A 19663-nucleotide genomic window follows, 5' to 3' on the forward strand; every position below is an offset into this window, starting at 1 on the left:
AGGAGGAAAGGGTGGTGAGCAATTACAAGTGCTGCAAAGCTGACAAGAAAGATAAGGACTGAAAAGAGGTCATTAGATTTAAGATTAAGAGTTCATTGGTAGTTTTGTAGATGGCAGTTTCAGCTCGGATGATGAGTTTGCAAGCTGTATTGCGGAGGATTTAGAAGAGTGTGAGAGGAGAGGAAGTAGAGTCAGAGAAAGGAATTGATTATGGCCTGGAAAATTTGGGTGTTCTTGGAGGCAGCAAGAAAGTCAGTAGAGAGGGGAAGGAGATTGAAGATTAGAAATAGGGGATGATGTTAGGTAAGATACTGGAAGAGATGGGATGGGTTCGAGATTATCTTTACTGAGGGGAAAGGGCCATCTTTTCATCAGTGACTAGAATTAAAGAAGATTTAGTGTGATGTGATAGAGGGATGAGATCAAATGATAAATTTAAAATGTTTTGCCAAATTTAAAGCTTTATAGCAATGCTATTAGATATAGGAGATAAGGGTAAGAGGACTGCAAGGACAGTGTAGTCAGATCTGAGATGATGTTAGGGAAAATATTAAGGAGTAGAGGAATTGGAGGTTATGGTGAGGATAAAGAATAAATTTAGGAGAGGAGTAAAGGATAGAGATGGAAAGAAGATCATCATTTAATCATGGAATTTTAGCGTTCTTCAATATGGATGTAAAACGCTTATTTCATATAGCAAAACCAAGATTGTGACCAGCCCTATTTCTAGCTGAGATGGAATAGAAGATTAAGTCCTGGTAGTTGAGAAGCTTGAAAGGGACTAGAGGAATTTAGGATATTTGAGGGAATGTCAAGTATGTCAATCTTGGAGCGTTCCTTCCCCCACCCCCGAAAGTCATTGCGTATCAAAGTGCAAGTTGCTTTGGTTTGGAGAATCTTGTCAAACTTTTAATAAAATTCTTCTATTTTACACTTTTCCTTAGATTTTGGTACATAAGCTATACTTACTCCATTGCTTATGTCATGTTCTTCATGGATACTTTGAGACAAGATCGCCAGCTGTCCAATGAAATCTTTGTGGTTGGTTTTGGCTGTGTGAAAGGAAATCCTCCCAACCTTTCTACCAACTTTCCAATTAGCTACAAATTTCTTTTATTTTATAGTTTTGTTTGTCATGTAGTTTTCAACTTTGAGCTAGTTCTTCTAATAGTCATTGAAAAGCCCTATCTACCATTACAAGAATAGCAGAGAGTAAAGAGGAAGGAAGAGTCAGCAATATAAAAATACTGAATTGCCAATATTTTAATTGAGTGTAGTTGATAGTATTCTATATTGGGGGAGGGGGAGACATCTCATCTCTTAGAGGAAGAGAAGCAGGGAATCTTGAAATTGTGGCTTTATAATTTTACTTAAGGCATATGATTATCTGGTGTATCTTTGTCAAAGTAGGTGGCTAATATAATCTAACTTGATATAGTAGAGAGAGCTGACCTTAGAGGTGAGAAGATTTAGCTTCATGTCCTCTTTCTGACACATTTTGACTTTGTAACCCTGCATGAGTCACTTAATTTCTTAATGCCTCCAGGGAAACTTTCTAACATTACAATTTCAGAATAGTTGCTGATCTACTTTGGTAGAGCAAATTTCCTCACTGGGGTTTCTTTATCCTGAAGAAGTCACATGTCTGGAACTTGTGCTTTTGTGTGTGTGTGTGTGTGTGTGTGTGTGTGTGTGTGTGTGTGTAGAAACTTAGTAATTTTATTTTTTTTGGGGGGGGCATGCAGGGTGGCTATTTTGGACAGATCAGAAACACTAAAAAATCCTCTCAGAGGTTAAAGGATGCGTTGTTGGACCATGATCTTGCCCTTCCTCTATGCTTACTTATGGCTCAGCAGAGAAATGGTGTAATCTTTCAGGAAGGAGGAGAGAAACACTTAAAGCTTGTGGGAAAATTATATGACCAGGTAAGTAAATGGGGTTTGTATACTTTAGTAAATGCTTGATGTGGAGCACATTGTTAAGATTGTTTTATGCTCATTTATTCTCAAACATAAAATACTTATTGTGTGTAATGCATGTCTTTCTATGGTATATTTAAGGATTTGGTACCATACCAGCTGAATGAGGGGTAGAATTTTTGTAGTAGAGTCGATTTATTACATGTTGATGTGTCTGCTGGTTTTTCAACTCGATAGAAATTTTAGAACTAATGTCGGTAAATTGTAATCTTTTTCATGATCAGACTTGCCTTTCTTTAATTATTTTGAATCCCAGACACAGATATAATTGTGGGTGGTTGTTTTCTTACTAAATCTAGATTATCAGATTGCATATTAAGGTTGAAGGAACAACTGTATTTAGAAAGCACATTCTATAATCCAGGAGATTAGGAAGCTATACTGAAAGAAATTTTTCTGAAAGATGAGATGTTTGTGTTGTGATCTAGATAAGCTAATTTTCTGACGCTAAACCACGCTGGAACTGTGACTTTGGATAAGACGACCTCTTTGGCCTGGCAAATTTTTATCACACTAATAGTATTTGAATAGGTGATCTTTAATGTGCCTTCTAGCTCTAACATTTCATGATTTTAAATTTAACTTTTGATACAATGAAGTAACCGATTTAAAAGGTCATTTTATAAGTTTTCTTGGGAAATAGTTATTTTGAAGGAATAGTGCATCTATGTGATTATTTTTGTTCTTTTTTTTTTTTTTTTTTTAATTTAGTGTCATGATACCCTGGTACAGTTTGGTGGATTTTTAGCATCTAATCTAAGCACAGAGGATTATATAAAGAGAGTGCCTTCAATTGATGTGCTTTGCAATGAGTTCCATACACCTCATGATGCAGCATTTTTCCTTTCTAGGCCTATGTATGCACACCATATATCAGTGAGTAAATATTAAAAAAAAATTTCAAAGTTTTTTAGAGTCATGTGTGTGTTAAAGACAGCAAAAATTGTCAGTGATGTTGATTTTTGAAAAGTTTTGCTTCTATTTTCTAGTTTTGCTTTCCATTTTCTACCTTAGGGGTTTGAATTACCTAGAAAGAAAATCTTGTGTGAATAGATTCTTCTGAATTTAAATGAATTAGTATTTCACCATAGCCCAGGACAGTTACAATTTTGAAATCTGTAGATTATACAGACTTATGTAGCCAAACTTATGTAGAATGCTAGTTTTGAAATTAGTGGTCAATGATCTTAGAACCTGTGGATGAATCCACATACTAAGAAAGAAATTATCTGTGTAGTAACCATTTGATTTTTATTTTTCATTCCCAGTCAAAGTATGATGAGCTTAAAAAAGCTGAGAAGGGAAGTAAGCAGCAACATAAAGTTCATAAATATATCACATCGTGTGAGTTAGTGATGGCTCCAGTCCATGAGGCAGTGGTCTCTTTGCATTTGCCAAAAGTGTGGGATGACATCAGCCCCCAATTCTATGCCACATTTTGGTCATTGACAATGTATGACCTTGCAGTTCCACGGAATAGCTATGAAAGAGAAGTCAACAAACTGAAAATCCAGATGAAAGCAGTTGATGATAATCAGGAAATGGTATGTTTTTATTCTACTAGCTTAACTCTAATACCTTCATAATGTTAACTTATAAATACTGGTATATAACTTAGTAGCTTTAGGGGAAAAAAAAGCCTTTTTCGCTTCATAAAGTAATATTTTTTATTTTTCTCCAGTTACATTTTTGTTTTATTATTTAAAATTTTTTTATTTCCCCCAGTTAGATGTAGAAACAATTTTTTGTTTTTGTCTTTTTTTGTTAAACATGTACATTCTTTTTTTTTTTTTTTTTAATATATTTCTTTCTTTCTTTCTTTTTTTTCTTTTTTCTCTTCTTTTGGCTGAGGCAATTGAAGTTAAGTGACTTGCTTAGAGTTACACAGCTAGAAAGTGTTTAGTGTCTGAGGCCATTTTTGAACTCAAGTCCTCCTGACTTCAGGGCTGGTGTTCTCTCCACTGCCCTAACGTATTTCTTTATGAATCATGTTGGAAGAGAAAAATCAGAACCAAAAAAAAGCATCACTAATTTTAGTAATCTTACTTTTTTGAGAAAATTAAGAATGGGGGTAAATTGTATATAATCAGAAAAAATAGCAAGTTTTTTGTTTTTTTTTTTTTTTTAATTCTCTCTTAGCCTCCAAATAAAAAGAAAAAGGAGAAGGAACGGTGTACTGCCCTTCAGGACAAACTTCTTGAAGAAGAGAAGAAACAGATAGAACATGTCCAGAGAGTTCTGCAGAGATTAAAATTGGAAAAAGACAACTGGCTTTTAGCAAGTAAGTTAATGCAACTAATTCATTCTCCCTACTGTTAAACTTAAAAGAAAGCCTTTCTGATTTTAGAGCTGTTTTCATAAATTTTGCTTTTTTGTTGTACAACTATATTTGTGTGTGTGTGTGTGTAATGTTCTTTGATTCAAAAGGCATAATTCATCCTTTATTTTTTTTTATTCTTTTTAGAATCTACAAAAAATGAAACTATCACAAAATTTCTGCAACTGTGTATATTTCCTCGCTGCATTTTTTCAGCAATTGATGCGGTTTACTGTGCTCGTTTTGTAGAATTGGTACATCAGCAGAAAACACTTAATTTTTCCACACTTTTGTGTTATGACCGAGTAAGTTCTTTATCTTACAGTTGTGGGTTTAACACAAGTCTGTAAAAAGTATTTATGAATTAAAAAAAAAGTTTACCTAGCATAACTTTTAAGCAGATATTCCACAAAAATGTGAAACTGTTATTATTATTATTATTATTAATTTTTTTTTTAAGTTGTGGTGGATGCTTAGCACAGTGCCTGGCACATATAAGGCACTATACAAATGCTTATTTTCTCTTTTTTTTCCTGTGTATCTGATTGAGTCAGAATATGTCCTTTAATACTTTTCAGGCACCTGCAATTTCATTGGGGTCAGTAACTTCACATTGTTGTTGAGTAGTGAAAACCCTTTAGCAGATGGTATTTGGGAATTGATATTGCTGAAAAGTTCATTCCCTTTCAACATGCCGATGAGAACAACACTAGTCTAGGCCTATACTTTTGAAGACTTTTTGAGCCATGAAGGACATGAGAACTTGCACTTTGTAGGCATTGTCTTCAAGAGCACAGGGTCACCACATACTGTAATGAGGCTTAAGACTTGAATAGAGGTGTGAGAATACAAATGTGGAAATATTTTAGATTTAAATTGAGCTAATTAGTGTTTTAGTGTATTATATAATGGGGAAAATTTTTATTTCAAAAGATGTAACAAAGAAAAATTATGTTGAATAAAAGCTTTTAGGAGAAGAAATTCTGCTTTTCATGTTTTGTGTTTCATATTTTAATTATTTGTTGTAGGTTTTCTCTGACATAATTTACACAGTAGCAAGCTGTACTGAAAATGAAGGTAGTCGCTATGGAAGATTTCTCTGCTGCATGTTAGAAACTGTGACTAGGTGGCACAGTGATAGAACAATATATGAAAAGGTATGAATTTTATCTTAAACTTTACCTATAATTAAAGTAAAAGCTTTAAAAGTTAAGTTAAAACTGTTAATGTTAGTTCAGTTTTGAAAATAAAGGTTAAGATTAATGTTTCATCTTAGTTAAACTTGAGGTGCTGAGAAACATAGCTCCTTTACTGGGAAAAGAGTCATACTTATTTTGATTATTATCTGTGGTCAGTGGCAAGTCACCAAATACTAAAATACCCATTAGGTTTTTGTATGGTGGAGTGCACAGAGATTAGATGCAGTACCTTCCTAATCAGTAATTCTATCATTGAGTAAAATCACTGAGCCTTTATTTGAATACCATCTAGTATTTAAACATTTATTTTTCCTTTTGAGTATAGTTAAATAATGAATTGGAAAAGGAATTTTATTTCCCGCTTATTGGGTTATTTTTAACTGGATATCCTTTAGGTACCTCTAGCTCACTATGCCCTAAACAGAATTTATCTCTTTCCCCCAAAACCTATCCCATTTCAAGAGGGATATCCACTTAAGTCACCGAGGTTTACAACTTTGCATATGCTATGTTTACCTCCTCGTATCTCATGCAGCCATCCAGTTATCAAATCTTGTCATTTCTATGTCCATGATATTGATCAGTTGTCCATTTCTCTTCACTCATATGGCTTATCACCCTAATTTAGTACTGTTCCAGTAGATTTTGACTTTTTCTGCACCTTGTTGTAATCCATCCTCCACATAGAGACACACACACACACACACACACACACACACACACACCCCTCTCTCCCCACCCCCATCCCCTGTGCTTTTCCCTCAAAATGATCTTTTTAAAATCTGTTTTATAAATCCTTATATAAATCTCATGCTGTTTCCCCTCACTATATCTTAAGTTCCTTGAGGGCACATCTAGTATCTCTAGTGCCTTGCATTTTGCCTAGACTTATGTCCTTGGTGCTTAATAAATGTTTGTTGATATGTATTGACTCTCTCCTTAGGAATGTGGTAACTATCCAGGTTTCCTTACTATTTTACGGGCAACTGGATTTGACGGTGGAAACAAAGCTGATCAGTTAGACTATGAGAATTTTCGACATGTTGTACACAAGTGGCATTATAAACTAACAAAGGTAAAAACCAAAGTTATGATTTTTCAAAGACTTATTTTTTCTTAGTATTGATTGAAATTGGTAATAGTTCTCAAAATCTGTTGTAGGCATCAGTGCATTGCCTTGAAACGGGTGAATATACTCATATCAGGAACATTCTCATTGTACTGACCAAAATACTTCCATGGTATCCTAAAGTTTTGAACCTGGGCCAGGCTTTGGAACGAAGAGTCCATAAAATCTGTCAAGAAGAGAAAGAGAAGAGACCTGACTTATATGCATTGGCTATGGGGTAACATAATCTTATTATAAAGTGTTTTATGAAATTAGATAACGGAAGGATGCTGAAGACTTTGAAATGTTTTACAGTGGTGAAGTTTTATCTTCTGACTTACTTCGGGAAATTATGAGATCATGTCCCCACAGGCTGGTGAGAATTGTCACTTGCAGTTATCAGCTTCTGGTTTATACTGGATAGAGTGACATTTTCAAAGTCATATGTCTTGGTTTTGGGGGCTTAAAGGGAAGGACCTAGCTGTATCACAAGGTGAAGTAGCAGTGTTTTAATCTAATAGTGAAAGAAAAGCCACATTTTTAGATTGAATTTTATTTTGTTTTGAGATTTTTTTGAAATTCCAGGTGAAGGGAGACTTGTTTAAGTTTGTATCTAAAGGCTTTCCGCAATTTTGAGATTAAGGGTGGGGAGAGAGGAAATTTTTATATATTTTGAAAGGTGAAATGTAGCTTATTTTTTGTTATTTTACAGAATGAGACCCAATTTTTTTATACCTTGATTTTTGTTTGTGTATTTAACACTTTGTGCGAATTTCAGCTATTCTGGGCAGTTGAAAAGTAGAAAGCCATACATGATACCTGAAAATGAATTCCACCACAAAGATCCTCCCCCAAGGAATGCTGTTGCTGCCACTGTACAAAATGGGCCCGGTGGTGTTGGCCTATCTACATCACTCACAATAAATGCAGCTAAATTGGAAGAAAGCACTACTGAGGAGACTGGTACGCCATTTCCATAGAAAATTTTAAGTAACCCCAAATTAGGTTAAAATTTTGGTTCAAGAAAGTAATATTGACTTAAATCCTGGTGCATTTGGGGTGGTGTTTTGTGACAACTTTGAAGCAGAGAGTGTCTAAGTATCCTGAGAATGTTAGGCTGTTGCTGCTTCATAGCCATTACTCGTAGCCTTTTTACTGGAAAAATGTTGCTTAATGCTGCTTCCCAGAAGCATAGGGGCTTTTTATATAAAGTCTTATTTTTTTCTTATTTCAGATAAAGTAAAGGAGAAGTCTCAGGGTGCTGTGAAAATTGCTAGTAAAGCTGCCAGTACAACACCTAAAGCGACTACAAGTAATGGAAACAGTGCTTCTAATAGGTACTAGCTCTAATTATGTTCTGTGATATTAATTCCTGAATTTGTATTTGGTCAATATGGATTATTGATGAAAGGGTTAATCATAAAACTGTTATTTAACATAACAAAATATGTTTCTATATTTTGCTTTGGAATATAGTGTACAGCTTTTGCTTGGGCATAGTGATTATCCCATTGTCAGATCTATGGTATTTTTTTTTCCCTCATGGTTTGTGGAGAATTGTGGAGTGATGTGCATACATCAAGCATAGCTTCCACTTAATAACCTCTGTTGTAAACTTGTAATTTATGAATTCCTTCAGCCTATTTTTGATGAGGTATGACAGTGGAAGGAACGAACAGTGGTTTTGAAGTCAGAGGACCTGATTTCATTGCTTTTCTTTAATGCCTACTTACTTATATGATCTTAGGGATATAGCTTAAGTACCCTGGGCCTCAGCATCATCCTCTGTAAAATTAGAAGGGTCCGATTATGTGGCCTTCTAGGTCTAGTTTTATCAGATTCACTTTATTAATTTTTATCCATTTTAATTTGTTACTTCCTTGGTTTATTTAGATTATGTAGATAGATGAGACAGTGTGACCTAAAGGATAGCAGGTTTGCCTTGGAGTCATCAAGGTCTGGTTCAAATCTTGTACTTTACATGAATTAGAAATTAGATGGAAAGAGGAGAGGGGTGGGGCAGTGAATGAGCCACCTGAAGTTTTTCATGTTCCTTGAATTGTAAGGTTACAAATAGATATTTCCTTTTTAATTGTCAAAATTAATTTTTAACCCTTATATTTTAATCTCTCTGAAGCAAAGTTACTAAAGAAAGTGAAAAAGAGAAAAGCGGGAAAGAAAAAGACAGAGAAAAAAAAGAAAAGACTCCAGCTGCCACTCCAGAGGCCAAGGCACTTGGTAAAGATGGCAAAGAAAAACCAAAGGAAGAACGGGCAAATAAAGATGACAAATCTAAAGAGATCAAGGAAAAAACACCCAAGTCTGACAAGGAGAAGGAAAAATTCAAGAAGGATGAAAAATCGTCTAAAGATGAAAAATTCAAGACAGTTGTTACCAACACTGAATCAAAGTCAAGTGTAGAAAAGGATAGAGACAAGGAACCATCCAGAGAGAGAGATGTAGCGAAGGAAACGAAATCCAAGGAAAATGTTAAAGGAGGAGAAAAGATACCAGTTGCTGGGTCCTTGAAGTCACCTGTTCCCCGATCAGAAACATCAGAGTCTGAAAGGGGTAAGTTCAAATTTATATATTATTTATATCCTGTCATGTTACTAGATTCTTTCTATAAACAAATTCATTCTTAAAATATAATTGGAAAAAGTATTAAATAGAAATAGTCTTTTTTTCTAACTGATTTCTTTTGGCTGTTCTTTCTTTCTAATAGAACAAAAACGCCGCAAACTTGATAGCCACTCTTCTCCATCACATTCCTCAACAGTAAAGGTTAGTATAGCCTGAGGAAGGCAGCGTCCATGTTAGGCTCACCTGTTTGGAATACCAGTGTCCCGACTTCCTTCAAGTCTTGTGCCTTCACTGGAGCCACTGGAGGTTTTGTATTGCATTACACAATGCATTCCTTGTCTGTATTGGTGGACTTTTTTCTGTTGCATATTTTTCTTACTAAAACTTCAAGGACCTAGCACTAAATTTGTAAATAGTGTTTGCAAAATGCAAGAGAAATTTTACCCAGAAGTGCCTTATTGTTTTAAGCAGTCCTTTTTTTTTTTTTGGAGTGCAATGGTAGCTACAAGCAAATGAGTCTTGGCAACAGAATGGAGCCTATTTTTTTCGGCATTCATATTGAAGAATATATAGTACCGAAGACTTCCTGGATGATACGGGATAAACAAGATACCTCTGAATTCATCAGGCTTCTTGATGAGCATCATACCGATGTGTGCCTTTCTAAGAAGGAATCTTGAAAGGAGTTCCATTTTAAAGTCTCCTTGGTGATCAGTTCTCCTGTAGTTGTATATATTCAGTGAGCATGCAGCTTCTGTTGTGTCTTCCCTTGGAGGTTTGTTTATACCCATTGGGTTCCCAACGTGTTGAACCCAGCGTTACGATAAAAGCAGATGTGACATCCAGTCCTACCACCCAGCAAAGAGAAACCTCAGGCATTCAACTGCAGCACAAAATCGTGGGTGTAGCCTTCTTGAAGACTCAGGGTAGCCATTCCTTGCTCCATGTTTAATTTTAATTCTAAATCATCTAAGTTCATGGAATCTTTGAATTTGCAGTACGTTGAACCTTTAAAACTGTAAGTTACTAATTCTTCATCAAGAGCACTGTGGTGGAATACCGTGATTACTATTTTTTTTTTTTTTTTCTGTGGGAGGCGTAAGGTTCACTTTTTTTATGAACTTTGGAAAAAGGCGTGATTATTTTTTTATATCCCCCAAGCATAAACTGCTAAGTATTCTTGATAGGATGAAAAAAAATTATGAATACTAAATATTGTTACCTTTTAAGTGGATTTTAAAAAGACATGTGGAATAAGACTTCTTCCACAGTAACCTCCGTTGTTTTTTAAACTTGTAGTGGAAAAAAGTTGATGTAATATTTTCCCCACCCCCTTAAGCCTCTAAATGTGCTTATATTTTAAGTGGGGGTAGGAAAAAAGATTGGCATATATTATTAAATTATTGGGAGAAAGTGGGAGGAATTTTCACTTGTCAAATTGGGCATGAAAAATTTTATCTTTTGATATCTCACATAGTTTTTTTTTCTGTTTTTTTTTTTTTGTTTTTGTTTTTGTTTTTGTTTTTGTTTTTTTTTTTTTGTTTTTGTTTTTTTCTTTTTTGTTTTCATATTGATATTCACGTGATAACATCACTAGATTTATTCCCAGAAAAGGAGTAGCTGGTTTGTTTCAAGGTTACAACCATACTTCCAAGTTTCTCGGGATTCTGAGAACTATTCCAGCTCACCTGTCATCTCCATTCATTTTCTACAGGACAACCTCAGCGAGCTCAAGGAGTCTTCCACAAAGGTTTGAGTCTTTTAAATCATCTAACTCTTAGCAATTAATGTTGGGTACCAGTTAAAAAGTTGGGTACCATCTCTACTGATTGTATATTGTAGTCTGTCCATACCTTCTTGTTGCAGTTCTTTTTTATGTTTTTCTTTTAAGTTCTTCATAAAGATTCTGCCCAAGATGCTGGCTAGATGTCTTGAGTATACCGGAGAGTTCTTTATTTCTGTATTTAATAGATATCTCCTTTCCCTACTTGAGAGGGAAGGGGAAAGAATCAGCATTTATTAAGTATTTGATATGTGCTAGGCACTATGCTAAGCTCTTTGCAAATATTATGCCATTTGATTCTCACAACAAGCCTGTGAGATAGTTTTCTCAGCACCTAAGGCAAACAGAGGTAATTAAATACTTGGACTACTAATGTCTTAAGTTATACATTATTGCCTATGTGAGGATTGGTGTGAAAATAAACCCATTGATATAAAATTGGATTAAGTTTTAATATATTGTAATATACTATAGTAATATAAATTTTAATTTAATTTAATAAGCTTTAACAAAATGTGTTGATATTTTGCAAATAAGCCATTCAGCATTCTTACTTGATTTTGGAGACAGACATGTTTGGATTGGCACACTTCAAATTGGTAGTGTTCTGACTGGCTCTTAAAACATAGGCATTCCAAAGAACCAAACACTTGCAGGAAAACAACCAATCTTCTCACTTTATATACATATGGTTGATAGTCTTTTATTTTTCTTAATAGCAATATGAGAAGGTCAAGAGATTTAATTATTAAAAGCATTTTTCCAGAAATGACTTAGTCCAGAGGTATTTAAATACCACTATTAACTCCTTGGTATCACAATTGTGATTTGATTTTTACACATTTTATTCCAGGGTATGTTTTAGTACTATAGTTTGGTAAACTTTTTTCATGCATAAATGTTTAGCTTAAGGTCTAATAAGGGTGTTTTCTCTTATTAGTGGACCATTAGGAAAGGCTTTCTATTGCTCTTTGGAAAGAAGGCCAGTTGTCGACATTTAACCTAACACTAGCTGTTTCTGGATTTGTAACTAAAATAAAATAAATGACTGTGCTGATATTGGGTAGATAAAGCATGTGGATCTTCAAGGATTTTAAATTAGTGTGGTTATATCATGAAATGATGTTCTAAGAATGTGGTATGACATTCAAGAGAAATTTCTTATCCTTGGAAGACTCTTTGAGAGAATTTAATGCATTTTCAGAGAAGTATAAATGTTATGTCAATTCAGAAAAAAAATTTTTTTTTTATCATTACTGGAATAATCTTGTGGATATTTTAAAAGTTGTTTGTGAGATTAAGTAAAAATAGGTTTGTGTCTCAGATTATATATGTCAATATGTTCTTTTGGATACTTTCTCAGGAAGGTTTAAGAGATGACACTCGTGACTTTAAGAGCGAACTTTGCTTCTCAAGTAATGAAATTAATCATTCGATTGTTTTTTACTAAAAGACTGAGAGACTTATGATAATATCACATTTGTGTACTGCTTTATACTGTTGTCAAAGAAATTTCACCTATATTAATCTCATTTCATCTTCACTGTGCCCTTGTTGAAGTAGGTAGGTCAAGTACTATTGTCAAATGAAGAAACAGAGACAGATACTTGTTATGTCATATAGCTAAGTTAATGGTACAACCAACTCCAACTCTAATCCTAAATGCGCGTGCGTGTGTGCACACACACACAGATATGTATATAAATGAGAGAGATGAGTATATATACACATGTACATATATATATGTGTGTGTGTATATATATATATATATATATATATATATATCAAATTTTTTTTTTTAATTTGGGTAGAATAATGTCTTAGAACTGGTCTTTTCAGAAGTTTTTTAACTGTTGAGCAAATTGCTTAAGCTCTCTTGAATTTAAATATTTTTATCTGCAAATTGGTTTGAAAAGAGGAGTGGATAGCACTGGAATTAGATTGATTCATTTTTTTAGCATGCTTTCCTGTAAAAATTCTGTGATTCTCTGAAGAAGTAATAGTTTTGTTTTTTATCCTTATTTATCTAGTTCCTTTTTCTTCTTCCTTTCTCTTTCCTTAAACCCTCTTTTCCCTCTTCTTTTTAGCTCATAAGTTTTTATCTAGAATATTGTGGAAGCGTCTCATATTCACTTGAAGAAATAAGTAATCGTTATCTAGATAGAATCAATGCTTCGCCATGTGAATTTCAGAACTGTGCCTAAACTTTTTGTGCTTTTCAGAACTTCTAAGAATTTAGTCTCACCTATAATTTTAAAGATGTTTTAATGCATATTATAATATTTTTATAAGTTTTAAAGAATTCTGTTACTTAACAAATGCTTTTAAAAAATACTTTAATACAGTTTTAGTAATCCCCAAAATAGGTGACTTAAGTCCTATTGGGTGGGTTTAACTTCTGGATTTCAGACTTTTTTCAACGTCTTTTTCCTTGTCCCTTTTCGGTGCTACCTAATGAATCTTTGTAAAATTCTGCTCCCATTCTAGTTTTTGATCTTTTCAGTTTTACTTTGCTTTCTCTGCAGTTACTTCTCGTCATTCACTGGTAGTTAAACTCTATGAAGTTGTTATGAAAGCTGGATTGGTGAATTCTGAATTGTTGCTCTTAGGAGAAATAGTTTCCTGCAAGTCTAATTTACTTTAACACTTTCCAGATAGGCCTCAGGATTAGTACCAGATAGGATTGGTTAATTTCTCCCTTTTTCTGGATATGCCGGATTGTTGATTTTTTTTTTAAAACATTGAACTCATGGCCAACAGCATTATGCATTATGAAGCTTATCTAACTTGTGCATTTTTTATGTAAGACATATTACAGACTTTGTGCTTAGGAACATTTGACAGTACTGTGCTTGGAAGCCAGTTTAAATTGTGAAATCGCCAACAGAAAAACACAAAAATGTGAAAAATCCAAAAGTGCAGACCATGAAAAAGACACTTGTTTATAGAATGAGTGCTGAAACAAGAAGGCAAATTGTTGTTCGACCTCAGCTGAAAACATTTGTACTGGGGAAAGACTCAGATTCTCTTTTGTTCTTCTGTGCATTTCTGAGGATGACCATGAAAATGTGATGGTTATTGGTTTTATGGTTACTAATTTAGAAAATGAATAAATATGGAGGATTGACTCTGTGTGTGTGTGTAAACATTTCCTCCAATCAATTCATCTTTAGAGTTGTCTAATATTTTCATTTATAAACCATCATATGAAATAATGATATGGTTCAATTTTGGGGGGCAAAGGGGACTACAAAAATGTAGCTTAGTCTCAGTTTCATGATTATGAGTACAGTTGCACACATATAGGTTTTAAATAATTTTTTGCTTGATTGAATCACTTTTTTCTTCCTATTTTCCCATTTATACAACACTTACATTCTCATTTATACAAACAGATTACAGTACTGATCATGGCATTTATATCTTAATTCCAGTGGTGATACTTGATGCCAGGAGTATCTAAATATATGCTTGGCAAATGAATCAACTTGAAATTCAGGGAGGCATTAATCAATAGCTAAAGGATTAATTCTGTTTTTAATTGTGCCAGTCTTCCTAAAATTGGAAGCCACAATCAAATCCAAATCTAAGCATTTAAGATGAGTTCAGTTTGCATCCTTCATCCTTAGGCCTAGAGAAAGAAAATCGTGTTTTTTTTTTTTTTTTTTTTTAATGGGGGAAGGGGAGGTAGAGAGTGATCCATCCAACATGATTATACTTTGATCTTGACTGTGCCAAGCTGGGCTTACTTACTTGTTTGTTTATTCATTCATTCATTCATTCATTCATTTATTTATTTATTTTTATTGAAGGGTACCCCCATCTCCCCATCCTTCCACATTTCCCATATTTTTATATGGGAAAATTTCTCTGGGGAGGCATGATTGTAAATTTGGAATTCTGTATAGTGTTTGTTGGTAACAGTGACTAGACTACTTGAACCATTATTTTAAGAATGAAAAATTCAAGCCTTAATTTCATGAGGCATGATTGGAAAGGTAGGAGGTTTCTTTACTTTGAAATTCAGCTGTCATTTTTGTTGAGTTTTGAAAGTGTCAGCCATTTGTTTTTAATTTTAAAAAGATCACTTAGATTACATTGTTATATATTTATATTAGTTAGGTGGAAGAGTTGATAAAGAGTGCTGGGCCTGGAATTAGAGTGACCTCAATTCAAATCTGGCTTGAGACACCTATTAGGTGTGGTACTGTGGGCAAGTCACTCAACCTCTGTTTGTCTTTGTTTCTCTATCTGTAAAATAAATAATAGCACCTAATTCACAGGATTGTGGTGAAGAGTAAATGAGATATTTGTCAAGCATTTAATAAATGCAGGTTTCATTCATTCTTATTACTTTATATCTAATTCTGCAGATGATAATGTTCACCCCAGGAAAATGCTAATAAGTAGTTTCATAACTTTTTTTATACCATTTTTTGTTTTCCATTTTCTTTATCCTTAGTATTTTCATCTGTTTTGGTAAACAATTTTTAAAAATGAAAGTTCATTATTTTGGCACAATGTTTCAAAAGTTTGAGTTTACTTAATGTATTTTGTCATTACTTATGTGTCATTGGAGTCAACTATTAGGTAAAGATTCTTTTTGGTTCTAATATGTGAAAAAGCGTCTTCATGCAGATCTCAGTTCATTGATGTAGGTATGCTCTTTAACAATATAAATTGTAACCCACTGCTTCCTTTTCCTGAAGGAAAAAAAAAAGTAATTGATACTCACTGTCCTTCTTGTAACAATATCTTGTAACAAAGAAAAACAGGTAATCAAAGTAAACTGATACATAGTAAACTCATATGTGTGTGTGTATGTATGTATGTATGTATGTGTGTGTGTGTGTATATATATATATATATATATATATATATATATATATATATATTATATATATATATATATATATATGTTTGTTTATTTCTGATCCCTCACCTCTTTATTGAGAAGAGGAGTGAATAGGTATATTTTATCATCGCTTTAGGACTGATTTATGAGTCATTACAATTAATTCACTTTTTAGTATGGTATTTTTATGTTGGAGTTATTGTATTTATTGTAGTGCTTATTTCACTAGTTTGTTTATTTCTCTGAATTTCTTGTAATTGCCATTGCGTATTTGATTCTCTTCACATACTATGATTTATTGAGACATTTCCTTAATTGATGGACCTTGTGGTAGGAACATATTCCAGCCCTTCCCTCTTCTGAAAGTTAGTCTAGTTTTTCTTTAAAAGACATTGAGACTTTCCTCAGGACTTCATTGGCTCAACAAGCTAAAAGCTCAGACCATTGAAGTTACCATAACCTCATTGTCCTGAGCAGAGATTTCAAATATGGCTGAAAATGTGGCTGAAATACTCTCGTGTGGCCTGAACCAGATTGAAATGTAATTGTGAAATAGATGAAAAATAGTGAAACATAGATAACATAACATTTGAAAACTAATCCAATATGCAGCTTGAAAGGATCTTTATATATGGTTTAGTAGCTTCTGTTTCTATTTGAGTTTGATACCATTCACTGATCTTTGGATACAAGACAGTGCCAAGAAGCTCCAGGGCACTCTTAATAGTCAGCTGGTAGGTTTGCAACTTAAGTAATATGGGAAACAATTCAGGATGTCTTCAATGCCTATTTTTCTTTGAATATCTTATTGCTCTATGTAAATTTTTTTTTTTAACTTTGTTGAGTGATTTCCAAGTGTATTACTTGGTTCCAGCAATAAACCTAAACTACTGGCACAGTGGGTAGAGTTCTGGGCTTGGAGTCAGGAAGGACTCATCTTTTCGAGTTCAAATTTTGCCTATATGACCCTGGGCAAATCACTTTTGCCCTGTTTGACTCAGTTTCTCATCTGTAAAAGTAGCTGGAGAAGGAAATGGCAAACCATTCCAATATCTTTGTCATAAATCCTCAAATGGGGTCCTGTAAATTTCAGATACAACTATGTCTGACTGTGTCTAGGCCTGAGTGAAGCCTGGCCTAGGACAGGCATACCCATTCTATTTCTAGATTTTCTGTGGCTTCAAAATGTGTTATTGTGTGTGTGTCTGTATAGACTGGCTTTCTTACCCCCCGAATCTGTTTCCCAGCTTTAACACTTTCCTCTATCCCCTCATCCCCAGGTATCTTTGTTCTAGTGGGATTACTGGATAAAAGCATCTCAGGAATGTTTTTTTGTTTTTTTTTTTTTGCCAAAGTTCTAAATTGTTTGCTAGAAAGATTGGACTTTTTCACAGCTCTACCAAGAATGTAAATAGTTCCTTCAGTATTGACTGTCTTTGTCATTTATCCACTTCTATAGGTGTGAGGTAAAGCCTAATAATTGTTTTTATATGTATTTCTGTTATTTATCATTTAAGGCATGTTTTCATATGATATTTGATTAAAATCAAGTCAATAGGCATTTATTAATTTTCTTTTATAATTCAGTTTTATTTTTCAGTTCCAAATTGTCTCTTCCTTTCCCTCTCCCCCATCCATTGTAAGGGCAAGAAAAACAAACTGAGAAAGCTATAAACTTTTCAATCTCAATCTCTCTCTTTCTCTCTCAATATAGATATAGTGAAGCAAAACAAATTCCCATATTAGCCATGTTCTCCTCTTTCCTCTAGTGTTTCTATTAGTTCTCTATCTGAATATAGATAGCATGTTTCATTATGAATAATAGGAATTTATTAATGGTCACTAAGTTCTTAGTGCTTGGGATATAAAGACAAAAAACAGTACTTACTCACAAGAAGCTCACTGTTTAATGGAAAATAATTTTGTAATGAAGAAGTCTATTATGTACAAAGCACTGTGGTAGGGATTTGAAAGTATAACAATCCTTCTTCCCCAAGGAATTTACATTATGGATAGAGTGATTGCCAGAGTAATAAACATAGTAAACTTAATAAAAGATCATGGACTGACTTTAATATTTTCTGGGTATTATTGCAGCAGCCAGGTTCATTTTTCCTTATAATACATTAACTGCCCCCCCCCCTTTCTACTCACTCTTTGCTTATAATTACCAACAAGTATTTATTGAATATCTGTTAATTCCTTCATTAAACTGACATTCTAATGACAGTTCTAATTCTAAAGAAACAAATATGTATGCAGTATAAATATCAAGTTACTCAATATACATAAGCCACGTACACATAAAATAGCTAATACAAGGTAGTTTGGGAGGGAGGACTTTTGGCATTTGGAAACCAGAAAGACTTGTAGAAGTTGAACCTTGAGCTGAATCTTGATAGAAGATGGGTATTGTATGAGGCAGAGGTATGGAGGGAGTAGTTTATGGAGAATTATAGCAAAGTCACAGAAATGAGAGATGTAATATGTGTAAGGGACAGGGAAAAAACATTTTGGCTGGATCTTAAGAGTATATGAGGAAGAATAATATCCAGCGAGATTGGAAAGATAGATTAGGGCTGAGATTGATTGTCTTAACCTTCACAAGCTAATCAAGATGAGTTTATTTTAGAAGCAGTGACTGAAGTCTGAGTTAGGGAGGCTCATGTGGTCAGAATTGTGATTAAGGAAAACTGGACAGCAGTATGTCATGGACTAGATGGGTGAGACCCTTTAGGCAGGGAAAACAAGTACAGTAATCAAAGTGAGGTTTGAACTAAAGTGGTAGTTGTTTGAGTGTGATAATCAATGTGAAAGATATAAAGGACAGGATTTGGATAGATATGTGGGGGGTATGAAGGAGAGTGAGAGTCCAGCATAATGCCATAAACCCAAGATACTAAAAAGATGGTGCTATCTTTGACAGAAGTGTGGAGATTTGGAAAAAGATAACCTTGGTTTGGGGGAAAGGCGATAAATTCAGTGTCAGGTGTCAGTTTGAAATATCCAGTAGATATTTGATAAGAAAGACTGGAGCTGGATGGATATGTACATTTGAGAATCATCTGAATATATCTAGCTAAGCCCATGGGAACTGAAGAGGTTATCAAAAGGGATGGAGAAAAGTTAGAACAGGGTCCTTAACATTTTTTTGCATCAGGTTGTATTTGGCAGTCCGGTGACCCCTGTATATAGTTAAGACATTTGTGAAAATAAAGATGTAGGTTCTCCCTCTTCACTGTTCATTTTTTTTTTTTTTTTTTAACACTTGGTATAGAGGAAGAAAAGAAAGTTTAGGACTGAACCTAATATTTTGCTTCTACCATGTTATTCCATTATCTTTTGGATTACCTGCAGTTTTGATTAGTTGGTTGAATTGCTATATTGGCTAAAAATTTCTTAATTTCTAATTTGGATAAGAGTATTAGAATTAGTTTAGGGCAGTGGTTCTCAAAGTGTGGTGTAGTGAATCCTGGAGGGTCTCTGAAATCCTTTTTTTTTTTTTTTTCTATTTATGATAAATATTTATTATGTAACCCATATAAACAAAAACTCATTGGACATATTCTCAATAATTGTTAATACTGTAAAGATACTGAGAAAAAGAGTTTTGAGAACCATTGGTTTAGGGAATGCTATAGATTAGAATAGTAGAATTTCATAAGGTCTTTGTTAGTAGACATCTAGTTCAATTTTAATAATTCATCTGAATTTCAGCAAATATTTTTTTCCTTTAAAATTCAGTTTTATTTCTCTTCTTCCTTTCCTCTCCTCCATCCATTGAGAAAGTAAGAAAAACAAAACTCACTGTGCACATGCACACACACACACACACGAAA

At 33.9% G+C, this 19663-nt stretch overlaps 1 protein-coding gene across 7 annotated transcripts in view; it reads left to right on the top strand.

Annotated features, from left to right (window-relative positions):
- The window catches only part of THOC2 (THO complex subunit 2), an 83368-nt gene that overhangs the window by 54626 nt on the left and 9079 nt on the right, over positions 1-19663 (top strand). For 4 of the 7 annotated variants that reach the window (XM_051968612.1, XM_051968614.1, XM_051968613.1 and 1 more), the window contains exons 21-33: positions 1746-1925; positions 2691-2855; positions 3248-3523; positions 4119-4260; positions 4444-4601; positions 5325-5453; positions 6439-6570; positions 6657-6841; positions 7382-7566; positions 7838-7940; positions 8741-9174; positions 9329-9387; positions 10784-10936. In XM_051968612.1, coding sequence (XP_051824572.1) covers positions 1746-1925; positions 2691-2855; positions 3248-3523; positions 4119-4260; positions 4444-4601; positions 5325-5453; positions 6439-6570; positions 6657-6841; positions 7382-7566; positions 7838-7940; positions 8741-9174; positions 9329-9387; positions 10784-10936 — 2301 coding nt within the window. The remainder of the gene's footprint in view (positions 1-1745; positions 1926-2690; positions 2856-3247; positions 3524-4118; positions 4261-4443; positions 4602-5324; positions 5454-6438; positions 6571-6656; positions 6842-7381; positions 7567-7837; positions 7941-8740; positions 9175-9328; positions 9388-10783; positions 10937-19663) is intronic. The other 3 variants (XM_051968616.1, XM_051968618.1, XM_051968617.1) reach the window with 1 other exon arrangement.

Source organism: Antechinus flavipes, chromosome X (genome assembly GCF_016432865.1).
Source record: "Antechinus flavipes isolate AdamAnt ecotype Samford, QLD, Australia chromosome X, AdamAnt_v2, whole genome shotgun sequence".
NCBI lineage: Eukaryota > Metazoa > Chordata > Mammalia > Dasyuromorphia > Dasyuridae > Antechinus > Antechinus flavipes.